We start from the raw sequence: 13,945 nt of genomic DNA, 5'->3' as shown, positions 1-13,945 counted from the left end.
AGCTTGTAACACTCCAAAGAGAAAGGAAAAATTGAAATTGCATCATATGACCCCTTTAAGGACAGACAGAGAGAAGTCAGGAAATGTCTTCTTTCCTGTCCTCCCTACTCCTAACAATCATAACATTACTCTTTTTGGCATTATATTTAATATTAAAATCTGAACCATATCGAGAACAAATCCTCATTAACTGTTGAAGACCAATAAAAATTGTGGAATTATGGCTGTTATAAAAATCTAAAATCTCCTTTAGAGCAAAAATACACATATCAGTGCCATGTTTCGTTTTAAAACCAAACTGGTAATCAGAAGTCAGGACAAAATGGTCCTCATTTTACATACATTAAATGATGAGCAGACCAAAAAGCCAAAATTCTCCTCTATTGTATAACTTAAAAAATAATTTTTCATGATTTACACGATCAAAGGCTTTAGAAGCATCAATAAAACACATAAAAATTGTGGAATTATGCCGGTTATAAAAATCTAAAATCTCCTTTAGAGCAAAAAAACACACATCAGTGCCATGTTTCGGTATTAAAACCAAACTGGTTATCAGAAGTCAGGACAAAATGTTCCATCTTATTCAATAAAATCCTTTCAATAACCTTGGATAAAGTACTGGCCAAGGCTATAGGCCGGTAATTATCCATGCTATTTATTTTACCAGCACTGTCTTTAATAATATGCACTAACATAACAGATAAGATAGAATCTGGCAAAATACCATGAACTAAAAACCCAGTAAAACAAACAGCAAGCAAAGGATATAATTTTTTACTTGCAAATTTTAAATGTTCAGCAGATCCAGCATTTTAAATGTTCAGCATCATATCCATACCACATGCCTTATTATCTTTTAGCATCATGACTGCATCATAAACTTATTGCGGGGAGACATTCACAACTTCATCATTATCAATGTTGCGCACTACAAATGAGTTACTCTTAACACAGTTAAACAGCTCATAATAATGCTTTTGCCACATTTGAGTAATCTCCTCTGACCCGCTTACCCCACTTATATTTGTTGGTAAAGATGTTTTACAATTGTTCATTCGTTTTATTTCTTTCCAAAAATCATTTAGATTATTATTTTGCAGTTTCTTCGCAAGAGAGTCAGATCTCATTTTATTTTCATTCCTCTTGATGAAACGTAATGCATACTTAAAATTTGCATTTGCCCGTTTGCTTATATTCAAATAAAGGACCATATTTATGTCTGCCTGACTCAACCCAAGCTTTACAAGCCTTTCTAGCCTCAGCATGAAACTCTTTTACGTATAGCAACTTCACAGCAAATTAAGTTTCTACAATATTTAGTGGTAGCTTATCAATCAAATGTGGGAAATAGTTATACTTATAAAGAATGATAACTGTCCAAACTGTTACAAAGCAAAATACTTGTAATATACTGTAAAATACTTGAGCAAACTATATTCACACATTGTTTGAAAACACACACAAAGAGAAGAACACGATTATTTTATATTCAGTAACCCTCACTAAATGTTTATGGCCATTTTAAAACACCAGAAATAACCCGATAGAAACACAGAAGTATCTCATTCACAAACACTTACACACTGCATGTAAAACTAAACTGATTTAGGTTTTGGCGCTTTTCCATGTTTCGGTTTAAAACCATCAGAAGTCAGGACAAAATGTTCCATCTTATTCAATAAAATCCTTTCAATAACCTTAGATAAAGTACTGGTCAAGGCTATAGGCCGGTAATTATCCATGCTATTTATTTTACCAGCTCTGTCTTTAATGATATGCACTAACATAACAGATAAGATAGAATCTGGCAAAATACCATGAACTAAAAACCCAGTAAAACAAACAGCAAGCAAAGGATATAATTTTCTACTTGCAAATTTTAAATGTTCAGCAGATATCATATCCATACCACATGCCTTATTATCTTTTAGCATCATGACTGCATCATAAACTTATTGCGGGGAGACATTCACAACTTCATCATTATCAATGTTGCGCACTACAAATGAGTTACTCTTAACACAGTTAAACAGCTCATAATAATGCTTTTGCCACATTTGAGTAATCTCCTCTGACCCGCTTACCCCACTTATATTTGTTGGTAAAGATGTTTTACAATTGTTCATTCGTTTTATTTCTTTCCAAAAATCATTTAGATTATTATTTTGCAGTTTCTTCGCAAGAGAGTCAGATCTCATTTTATTTTCATTCCTCTTGATGAAACGTAATGCATACTTAAAATTTGCATTTGCCCGTTTGCTTATATTCAAATAAAGGACCATATTTATGTCTGCCTGACTCAACCCAAGCTTTACAAGCCTTTCTAGCCTCAGCATGAAACTCTTTTACGTATTTATTCCAACCCGGCTTAGAGTTATACATCTTAGTCTTACGCAGAGACCTTTTTGAAGTAAGAAGAGACTCCACAATGTTATCATACAAGAGACATAGTGACCCGTGCGGAGCCGTACCGTGCCGTACCATGCAGTGGAAAAGCGCCATTAGTTACTTCATTCATGTCATGAATGTGAAATCATTTAACAGGTATTTTGGCTAAAGCCAGAAACAACATTGTTTAGGTGAAAGATTCAATCTTGTTTTCATGCCATTATGCACCAGCACTGATGTACTGTAACAGGTGAGCTACACAAACCAGTTTATCATCTCTGTCTGAATGATAGTCTTTGTCTTTGTCTTTCCACACAGGTTCGCTCTGCCAGTTAGATGGTAAGTTGTCATAAAGATAATAAAACTCACAGAATGTCTGAGAGGCACTTTAAGAAGGAAATCTCATATCTTGCTTTCTCTCATCAGTATGTGGTCGAGCCCCTCTCAATTACAGGATTGTTGGAGGGGGGGATGCGAAAGCAGGGGCTTGGCCGTGGCAGGTCAGCATTCATGTCATCAACAAAGGCCATAACTGTGGCGGGACTCTCATCAATAAAGACTGGGTTTTATCTGCAGCGCACTGCTTCCAGAGGTATGAAGTTTAATGCTTAAATAAAGCTTAAGATACATTTGCAGATTGATAATAGTGGGATTAAAGCACACTTTCTATATTTACAGTGTCGGTGTGCCTGAAACTCTGATGTACTTCGGTCGTCTGAGTCAATCCGGCTCAAACCCTTTTGAGACAAACAGGACAGCGAGACAAATCATCAACCATCCTGACTATGATAGTCTTTCTAAAGACAACGACATAGCACTGATTGAGCTCTCCTCCTCTGTGACTTTCTCTGATTACATTAAGCCGGTCTGTCTGGCAGCGGCTGGGAGTGTATTTGGTGGAGGCACGGAGAGCTGGGTCACTGGATGGGGTTCGCTGCTACCTGATGGTTAGTGAATATTTGCTTGCCAGTTAACTGAATGCAAAATTACTGTAAACCTCAACAGTTGACCTAGAAATGGTTTTTAAAAACCATACAATTTGTCCTCTGATCTGTCACAGGCACCCAGTTTCCTGACATACTGCAGGAGGTGATGATACCAATTGTGAACAACAGTGCCTGTGCTAATGCTTATGAAGGGATGTACACAATCACAAGCAGTATGATTTGTGCTGGATTGTTAAATCAGGGAGGAAAAGATTCATGTAAGGTAAGACATCAGTCATTCATTTGAACCCTTTTTAATCCAAAGTTCACCAGTTTTGTCATCTGTAAACTTCCCACTGCCAGTCTAATTTCTTCATTAAGCCCCGTCTTTAATGCACTGATCATGAACTCTTACTCTACGACTGCTTTTTGATACTACACCTGTGACCAGTTGCATAAGACTAGTCTTATAATAAAAGTTAGTCTTCTAATATTTTTCTGTAAGACTGTTCATAACTTTTTTAAAGTCAGTTACATAAAAACATAGATAGGACTAATCTGAATATGAAAAATAAGACTGATTACCACTTGGTACCACTTGCTAGATCGGGCAAGCTCACACTACAGGACTACGAGACTACATGAACCGGCATGGTGCTCATAATACACAACAAGTTTTGTAGTCACATGTCACCTTCTTGTTTTAGCAGCACTCATAATACATAGCACAATGCCAATAAGATGCACAAACTATCTTTGGCAAAGTATTAACAATGTTGCTGTCCAATCAAAAAAAAAAAAAGAATTGCGCAGAATGCACAATGGCTGGCTGTCCATAGGAGCTTTCGCACCGCATAGATCTAGGAACTCAGTTCTAGGAACTAGCCACCATGGTAGTTCCCGGAGAACTAATTTTCCACCCGGGCCATTTTTCTGGTTGCATTCGAACAGCAGTAAGTCCTATAGTGGTGTCTTTAAGTGCGGCATTTACAGACGTCAACAACCGGTGGATGGAGGACGCTGTGATTGGAGCTAATGGGTTTCATGATAAAGGAGATGGAATGTAAACGCATAATTTATGCGATTGAAAGAGCAAAAAGCGGAGCTAAAGATGCGCAATCTCCATGACAGCTTGCAGTGCTACATCTCATTAAGGCTGAGGAAAAAAACACAACGCTGCAGATAACTGCTAAATGCTGTTATAGCTGAACACCCATAATCATTAGGGGGTGAACATTATTTGTGAAGGCTACAGTGAAAAAACAAACATCACGATTTATATTTTATTTATATTTTGTATATTTTTATAGTTTGTATCAGTGAATGAATGCTGCGTTTTACACATAGACTGTAAAAAAAGATGGACGACGCATCACCACTTCCTTTCACTGTAGAAAAATTAAGCCAAAATGTCCCAGAAATGGCCGCTGTCGTCTTGTGCTGATGACGGTATTTGGAGCCCAAGTCTGTGCAGTATACATGACAGCTTGCAGTGCTACATCTCATTAAGGCTGAGGAAAAAAACACAACGCTGCAGATAACTGCTAAATGCTGTTATAGCTGAACACCCATAATCATTAGGGGGTGAACATTATTTGTGAAGGCTACAGTGAAAAAACAAACATCACGATTTATATTTTATTTATATTTTGTATATTTTTATAGTTTGTATCAGTGGCCGCTGTCGTCTTGTGCTGATGACGTTATTTGGAGCCCAAGTCTGTGCAGTATACTTTATTATACTATAGTATACACTATAGTGATCACGAGGAGGAGCCGCGGTATCAAAGTCCCGCCCTAAACTCCCTCAGATCACAAGCACACAATCATGACGCCACAACCTGTTATTATAGCATCAAATAACAAACTACAAGCAAACTTAATAGAAAAACAAATATTTACACATACATCAGCCTGATAAAGGAAATACCTAAAATGACAGAAACCATTTTTGGGAAGAAAAAAAATATTTGAAGTGTAATTAGATTTTTTTTTTTCGCATTCCCATTTATTTACATGGAGTGGATGGGGACCTTAACTGCAGCCAGCAACCAGGGGAATATGATCAAAATGTTTTAGCTTCATTTTTAGCATGCTTGGTTTTCCCAAAACTGAACATATTTCAACTCTTGGTGACAAGAGAAAAATGCTCAGCGCTCCCACTGCAAACAACTGAAAAAGGTACGCTGGCCTCAGGAAAAGAAACGCTTTGGTGGACACACGGCTGGCATACTTTTTACCATCGGGCTACACTATTGCATACTTATATCTATAACAGTTGTTCACTGTATATTGTCAGAGATATAAATGCTGAATATTTGTCAATACAGGGAGACTCTGGAGGTCGAATGGTCAGCAAGAACGGCTCCCTGTGGATTCAGTCCGGCGTTGTGAGTTTTGGTGAAGGATGCGCTGACCCCAGATATCCTGGTGTGTACTCCAGAGTCTCTCAGTATCAGGACTGGATCAAGTCTAACACTGGCAGCAACCTGCCTGGATTTGTTGAATTCAGTCAAACATCCAACTCCAACCTCGGAAGCGTGCCCAACCTCCTCTTATTCCTCCTTTCTCTCACATTCTCCCTCATTCCTTTCTCCCTTTTCCTCACTTCCTAAAGAGTGATTGAACAGTAAGCCTCAGGGTTGATTGATGAAGAGGACAGTTGTGCTGTACACACTCTCATAAATATGAGAAAAGTGCCATCGTATTGTTATATTTGTCATTTATTCTTTTTTTGATGTACTATTCTTGAAAAGCTCTTTTTGACATTATGAGCATAATGAAGTTCAGCATGCTTCTGTCCTTTTTTTGAATAACAAAAACAATTTTTATGTTTATATGTTTGATTACCAACATGCAGAACCGATATAGGTTCTGAAGCTCTGCATTTGTTGTTGAAAATGTAAGTTATTACTATGTTGTAATCACACTGCCTAAACAGAATAAACACAAAAGAAGGAACTGACTTGGAGTATTTTCTCTCTTTCTCTCTCTTTCATACTGTCCTAATATTTTTGTGTAAAGCCTGATACAGTTTTTTCAAGATTCACTGATGAATACAAAGTTCAAAAAAGTAAAAAAAAAAAGGCTTAAAATGTCATAAATCTTTTGTTATATTATGCATTTATTTACTGTCACTTTTGATCAATCTAATGCATCCTAGCTGAATAAACATATTAATGTCCTAAAAAAACTTTTAAACTGCTGTGTCCACAAATATATGAAGCAACATGCCTACTTTGATTACAGCAATAAATTACGTCTTACAATATATTCACGTAGAAAATAGCTATTTTAAATAACAACAATATTTTAAAATATTACTAAATATGACTTTATTTGTTTTATTTTTTTCAAATAAATGCAGCCTTGGTGAGCAGAAGAGACATCTTTCAGAAACATTAACTGCTCACAATAAATTTATACATTTCAAATTTGAAAGAGGTGTGCGCATGTTTTTTGTGCGTACGTTCATTCTCTGAATCACCTGTGCACACAATTGAGAAATGATCATAAGATCAAATGTAGGATGGTGTCAGGCCCCATATTTGTAGTGTTAGTGTTGTGTAATTTTCTTCGGTGTAGTCAATGAAGCTCGAGAAGCAGAATTCCAGATGTCAAAATCAGACTTTATTCAACAAAGTAACAAAGCCGAGATAACGGTAACCGCATCTGAAGTCTCTGTCTGTCAGCTCATCCGTTTTATACTTTTTTCTCTCACCAAAGTTGGTAGTTCCGGTTTTTATTATTGGCTATGCCTATCTGGTTTGCCACAATGACTAAATCTTGAGCACTGACTGTCCAAGTCAAGGACATTATGGTGACTAAAACGCACTTGTGCTGATGTCACATCTTAAATGACCTCATGTGCTCAGATATGCTTATCAGTGGAATTTGCCAGATCAGCCACTTTTACTCCCAAGGCCATTTTTATTAATGGTGGAATTTGGACAGATCAGCCACCTTCATTCTGCTGCCAATAAGGTGGTCACATGAGGCATTCATCAAATCTGTTTACTTGTTCCTGTTAACTTCTGGGAATAACCCAGAGTTCATTGGGTTATTTAAGTTCACTTGGTACAATCCAATGGAAATCACCAGTATTGCCCAATGGATAGGTCCTCAGACTTACATTCTACATTAGGACATCCAGTATTGGAATAACTCAAGCATATTAATCAGTATATTGATTACTTTCATGACCATTCATCATATTTTAAGTAAGATAATACCATATTGAGTAAATAGCATAATATATAATAGAATTACACAATATTAGTAACTGGGTTAATCAAAAGTCTGTGATTTTAACGGGGGCCTCCAACATGAATTTAGCCTAGGGCAGTGCTTCTCAAACTGGGGTACGTGAACACAATTCTAAATTTTGGCATTCATTTAATCCTACCCCAACTTAAAGTAACATTAAAACCAAACATGTATTTCTGACAAGCAAAATGCCGCTTCTAATGTAAAAACAGGAACATGGGAGTGCTGTAAACGGTCAAATACATGATATCCAATCAGATTACCTCATCTTTTGCGGTCAAAACTGACTGCATCCACACAACGTGCATTTGTTAGGATGCCCGCTGAATGTGCTGCTTTAGCAAATCGTGCTGCTGTTCAATAAGTAGATCTTAACTTAATAGCATGAAGAGCAAATATTGACACGCACTGTACATTGAGATCGATTTAAACTCCCTTCGATACAAACATACTCTGCGTGTTAGTGTTTTCATGTTAGTGTTTTCATGTTTAAAATATGAGCAATAATGCAAATTTCTCTGAATATCCAAACGATGGCAAATGTGACAATTTTTACAACAGTTCAACAAAAAAAGGTAATATTAAATGAACATAAATGTAGCCTTTTAAACTAAATATTGTCATGTTTGTGTTTTATTTTGCCACGAAATAATAGTTCCAACGAAATCCGTATCATCTGGTGTGAGTCTCCAAGCAACATACAGCGGTGTTTCGTTAGTGAACGAATCTGCGGCTTTGAACGATTTGGAGAGTCAATGATTAATAACCCATTCATAACTACAGCATTTTGCTTTGTTACTGAATGAATGAATGAATGAATAAATGAATGACGTGACGCCTGACTCATTAAGACAGCGACTTGACGCCACCTATTCGCGGATTTATTTTTAAATCTACAAGTATCACTTCAATATGCCATCATTTATTGCTTTATTTATTATGTTAATAATACACTCAATGGAATGTTAAGAATATGACATAAAACATGTCATACAATTAATAATAGCTATATGGAAGAGAGTACGAAACATGACCCAAGTTCTTTCAAGCATTCAATCTGCTATTAAAAAGGTTGAAAGATGGAATATAGATTGGAGATTTAAAATATCAAGTAGTAAGTCATGTTATATGATGTTCAGTAGAAGAAAATAAATTCCAAATGATATTGTATTACCAATATATGGCAAACCGCTAGAACAAGTCAAAGAATTCAAATATTTAGGTATCTGGCTGGATAGCAGGTACACTTGGAAAAAACATATAGAAGAAGTGGAGAAAAAGTGTAGGAAAACTTTAAATGTTATGAGGGCAATAGCTGGTAAAGAATGGGGAGCAGAAAGATCTTCAATGATGAAAGTGTATCAAGCTTTGATTAGATCTGTATTTGATTATGGCTGCATGATATATGGTGCGGCGTCAGAGACATTGCTAAAGAAGCTAGATAGAATACAATACAGAGCACTTAGAATGTGTTTAGGAGCAGTCAAATCAACACCGGTAAATGCTTTAATCGTTGAATCGCATGAATTGCCTCTGAATTTGCGTCAATTTGAGTAAAATTGTCATTGGCATATTGGACATTTATTAAAAGTTATGCTGGAGACAATATTGCTAAAGATGTTCCAAAAGACTGCTGCGAGTATGTGAGTAAAAACGGAAGAGGATTTTGGTGGGATATAAACGAGTTAGCAAAAAACAAAACAAAAAAAAAACACCAGATATCTGGTAGCCTATAGTATGTAGTATTTCTCCAGTATGGAGTTAAGTGCCCATATGGATAATACCTGAAGTAAAAATTGATCTTGAGATTTTGGACAAGAGAAAGGAATGGGAGGAAATGGGAATACTCAAACATAATGTATATAGGCATATATCTGGAAGATTTTAAGGAAGTACACAAAATACACAAAGTAACAGCACAGTAGGTGGCGGTATGCTCAAAGATTGCAACTGGCCATAAAACCAAGAAGAAGAAGAACCGTTAAACCTCAGAGGAAGAAGATTAGTTTCACCGTGATGCTGACTTAATACAAACTGTAAGAAATGCACCTTCTGTAAATAAAAAAATAGTTTTTGAATTAGGTCAGTAAATACCTGTAATATTCTGATCCTCACAGTCGTTTCTAGTAAGCAGGAATATCTGGAGGAGTATCATCTGAACTGAGATCTTTATTTATTATGTTAATAATACACTCAATGGAATGTTAAGAATATGACATAAAACATGACATACAATTAATAATGATAGAAAATATTTGCCTCAAAATAGCTAGAAACTGCCCTGGTAAGGACGACAGAAAAGTAAGGATGACATTACAGACAGCAGAACAAGACGACAGAATTAGATCACAGAACAACACGACAATAAGGGCGACAGCAAAAACGACAGAGAAAAAGCCGGCAGGACGGCAGATTAAGACGACGTCAACAGACAACATACACGTCAACATATACTGATTTACCTGAACAAGTACACAATTACTGTAGACAAAGACAAATGTATAGTACAAAGCATTTTTAGCACAATTGGAACCCCATATTTATATGCAATTTTTTTTTACTACAAGTCGATTTATTGAACAATTTTCACAGTCTTTAAACTGAGATCTTGAAGGATTTGATATTATGTGGCTCCCTCGTGTGGACAAAATTAGTATTATGGCCTTCATCTCTGAGTCACATTAATATAAATGGCTGGTACTTTTTTGAATGATTACATGTTTAATGATTACTTTACTAACAATACACCCACATTATTTCATGCTTTAACAGTTTAATTTTCAACTTCCATTTTTTAGCTAAGCAGTAATGCTACATTATTATGTCACTTTTTAAACAGTTATTTAGCAATTGCATTCAGTCCTGCTGCCTACATTAACAGTTTGTTAATTATTATTATTATTACTCATTTATGCTATGCACTCTGTATTACCTGGATTCTTGTGGCTTATTGATTTCATATTTATCTCTGTTCTTATTCTTATTGGATAATTGCTGTTTTCTGTAACAATGAATGACTAATAAAATGTTAATTCACAGATATGCAAGTTGGCAATGAAAGGTGGGACAGACACCAAGAGAATAATGTGGAGAATAATGGCAGCAACAATAACGAATTCGCTGGCCACGAATATAAATGTGAGGGGTGTAAATGGGAAAATCAGCTTTAAAAGCTTGCTGCTAAGGAACATTGTTCTCAGTAAGACTGTAGTAAACATATACTCAAACATAATGTATATAGGCATATATCTGGAAGATTTTAAGGAAGTACACAAAATACACAAAGTAACAGCACAGTAGGTGGCGGTATGCTCAAAGATTGCAACTGGCCATAAAACCAAGAAGAAGAAGAACCGTTAAACCTCAGAGGAAGAAGATTAGTTTCACCGTGATGCTGACTTAATACAAACTGTAAGAAATGCACCTTCTGTAAATAAAAAAATAGTTTTTGAATTAGGTCAGTAAATACCTGTAATATTCTGATCCTCACAGTCGTTTCTAGTAAGCAGGAATATCTGGAGGAGTATCATCTGAACTGAGATCTGCTGCTGTGAAGAATGATATGTATGATCTCACGCATGCACAATACAGCATTGCAAACACTGCAGCCTGTTCATTATCAGAATAATATACAGTCAACAAAACATATAGATACATTTGTTAATTAAAATAGTCCATAGTACAATCCACGTTAAGTGCAAAGCCTGGTTTATATAATAATATATGGACAAATTTTGGATTCGTGCCGAATGAGTGAGGTAGGCTGCGTGAGAATTAATGCGTTTGCTTTCAGTTTCGAGTTAAATTAATTCATTTTGACTTGTTTAGCAACTTATATTTTTCATTCGTTTTGTTCTGAATACCGTTCAATTTAAAGGATGTGTTGTGGAGTGAGGAGAACTAAAATAGCCTATAGGCTTGCTGATTCTTGTGGCTTATTGATTTCATATTTATCTCTGTTCTTATTCTTATTGGATAATTGCTGTTTTCTGTAACAATGAATGACTAATAAAATGTTAATTCACAGATATGCAAGTTGGCAATGAAAGGTGGGACAGACACCAAGAGAATAATGTGGAGAATAATGGCAGCAACAATAACGAATTCGCTGGCCACGAATATAAATGTGAGGGGTGTAAATGGGAAAATCAGCTTTAAAAGCTTGCTGCTAAGGAACATTGTTCTCAGTAAGACTGTAGTAAACATAAGTCATGACCACATCTGATTTAACAAATATATTTAGTTAATATTGTACAGTAGAAACACTTTCGGGGCAAAACTTCCAAATTCTAATAACCCATTATAAGTCTTACTGTGAAACACTAGTTTTACAAGTGTATTGTAATACACTTTTTAAAATGTATATACTAATGAAATCTACATACATTTGTACAAACGGTTGTATTTCTTAAGATTAAATAATGTCATAATAAGTGGTTTGCACCATGGTTTCCAAATCTCAACATTGTTCAGGTTTTTTGTTCTCTAAATACTTGCTGTCAGACGAAGCATTCAATAGTCTCATAAGGAATCATTTCCTGTGTAAAATGTAACAGAAGCTAACTTATTGTAAAGTTTTAACCTAAATATTTTACAGTAGTTGGATGAATGCTTGTATTTATTAATTTTGTATTTTTCTCTATTAGCTGCTGTGAGAAAAAAAAAAATCACCTGACACAACATGGGAAAAACAGGGAAAACTGGTTGTGTGGACCGGAGCTGGGCCAGAAAACCTTTCAGTTTCGAGTTAAATTAATTCATTTTGACTTGTTTAGCAACTTATATTTTTCATTCGTTTTGTTCTGAATACCGTTCAATTTAAAGGATGTGTTGTGGAGTGAGGAGAACTAAAATAGCCTATAGGCTTGCTGTTGTGTTTATTGTTTGTACATTAGGGCTTATAACATTCCGCTTTATTTACCGCTATAATTTCTGAATGTAATTGCAGTTTGTGCTTGAAAGTGAAAGTAACTCAAAAGTAACTCAAATGTAGTGTAACGCATTACAATTCAGAGACAGTAATATTGTAATGTAACTAATTACTTTCAAAATACAGTAATAAGTAATATACAATGTATAACATTTTGGAAGTAGCTTGCCCAACACTGGTTACGGAGTTTGCTCTTGTGCTCTTTGAAAAAAGTGGGAAAATTGTAGGAGTACAACAGCTTGTCACTGGGACTGTATCAAAGGGACAACTTTGTTTCTAAAGGGTGCATGCAAGTACCATAAAAGTCCATATTACTGCCCTAAGGGTACACTTTACTATTTTAACACTAATAGGCAGTGTTGGGAAGATTACTTTGGAAATGTAATAGGTTACAGAGGGCCACTCCAGGGCCGTCCTTCTTTGTGGGACAAGGGAAAACTGGTTGTGTGGACCGGAGCTGGGCCAGAAAACAATTGCTGTGTGGGTGTGTCTTTTTTAATTTAAAAGGACAAAACTATCCTGTATCAAAATATCCTTGTAAACACAGTCAGTTATGTCTTAAGTCCCAGATATTTAGATGGACACATAACCTAAGGATGTTGTTTTTAATGCTTTAATGCTTTTTTTTTTTTTTTAACTAGGCTACATCTTATGATTATCACATGTTTTCATTTATCTTAATTTCCATATTTACATGCTGCAATGTTGTGTGATTTTCCCTGAAATATTTGACTAATAATTCACTCGTTTTTCTCTTCTAATCCTCACTCACGAAAACTGTTGATGCTGATCAAATACAATGCGAGTCTTTTCATTTATTTGTGCAGATCGGCTTTTTTAAAGAAAAACACAGTGCACCTTGTACACGCACTAAGTCCTAATCCTCACTCACGAAAACTGTTGATGCTGATCAAATACCATGCGAGTCTTTTCATTTATTTGTGCAGATCGGCTTTTTTAAAGAAAAACACAGTGCACCTTGTACACGCACTAAGTAATTTTGCCCGTTTCATTTTCCCTATTATTTTCTCGACGCTTCACACTCCAGTCCAGCGGGTGGCGCTAAGACACACACGTTTGTTTGCCAAACACCATTAAACCTCACACTTGGAAAAAAAACATATAGAAGAAGTGGAGAAAAGGTGTAGGAAAATGTAAATGTTATGAGGGCAATAGCTGGTAAAGAATGGGGAGCAGAAAGATCCTCAATAGGGCCTTTCGCACCGCGGGAACCTTTTCATAGTACCAGAACTAATTGTGGAACTACACACTTTTTGGTGTTTTCGCATCGCCGGAACTGTGTGCAATTTTAGTACCAGACTGCCTTTTTCGAGAACCAAATTAGCTCCTACTCCGGAGCAGGGTCTAACCAGCACAACTGGTACTACCCGTGACGTAAGTAGACATTGATTGGCCAAACGCGTATGAAAAC

General features: G+C 36.0%; 2 protein-coding genes across 2 annotated transcripts in view; one reads left to right on the top strand and one right to left on the bottom strand.

Moving 5' to 3' along the window:
• Nucleotides 1-2,627: 2,627 nt before the first annotated feature.
• LOC107693638 (trypsin I-P1-like) lies at nucleotides 2,628-6,273 on the top strand. Its single transcript, XM_016493093.1, has 6 exons — nucleotides 2,628-2,634; nucleotides 2,710-2,730; nucleotides 2,818-2,983; nucleotides 3,070-3,338; nucleotides 3,452-3,600; nucleotides 5,648-6,273. The coding sequence occupies exons 1-6, from the start codon at nucleotides 2,628-2,630 to the stop codon at nucleotides 5,930-5,932; spliced, it is 897 nt and encodes a 298-aa protein (XP_016348579.1). The 3' UTR covers nucleotides 5,933-6,273.
• Nucleotides 6,274-8,821: 2,548 nt separating this feature from the next.
• LOC107693628 (gastrula zinc finger protein XlCGF57.1-like) overlaps nucleotides 8,822-13,945 on the bottom strand; it is a 16,321-nt gene continuing 11,197 nt past the window's right edge. Inside the window, exon 3 of the mRNA XM_016493080.1 lies at nucleotides 8,822-9,087. Within this exon, the coding sequence (XP_016348566.1) occupies nucleotides 9,067-9,087 (21 nt within the window). The 3' untranslated portion in view covers nucleotides 8,822-9,066. The remainder of the gene's footprint in view (nucleotides 9,088-13,945) is intronic.

The sequence above is a fragment of the Sinocyclocheilus anshuiensis genome, unplaced genomic scaffold (assembly GCF_001515605.1).
Source record: "Sinocyclocheilus anshuiensis isolate Anshui unplaced genomic scaffold, SAMN03320099.WGS_v1.1 scaffold1219, whole genome shotgun sequence".
In the NCBI taxonomy this organism is placed as follows: Eukaryota; Metazoa; Chordata; class Actinopteri; order Cypriniformes; family Cyprinidae; genus Sinocyclocheilus; species Sinocyclocheilus anshuiensis.
This window is presented reverse-complemented; position numbering and strand designations above follow the sequence as displayed.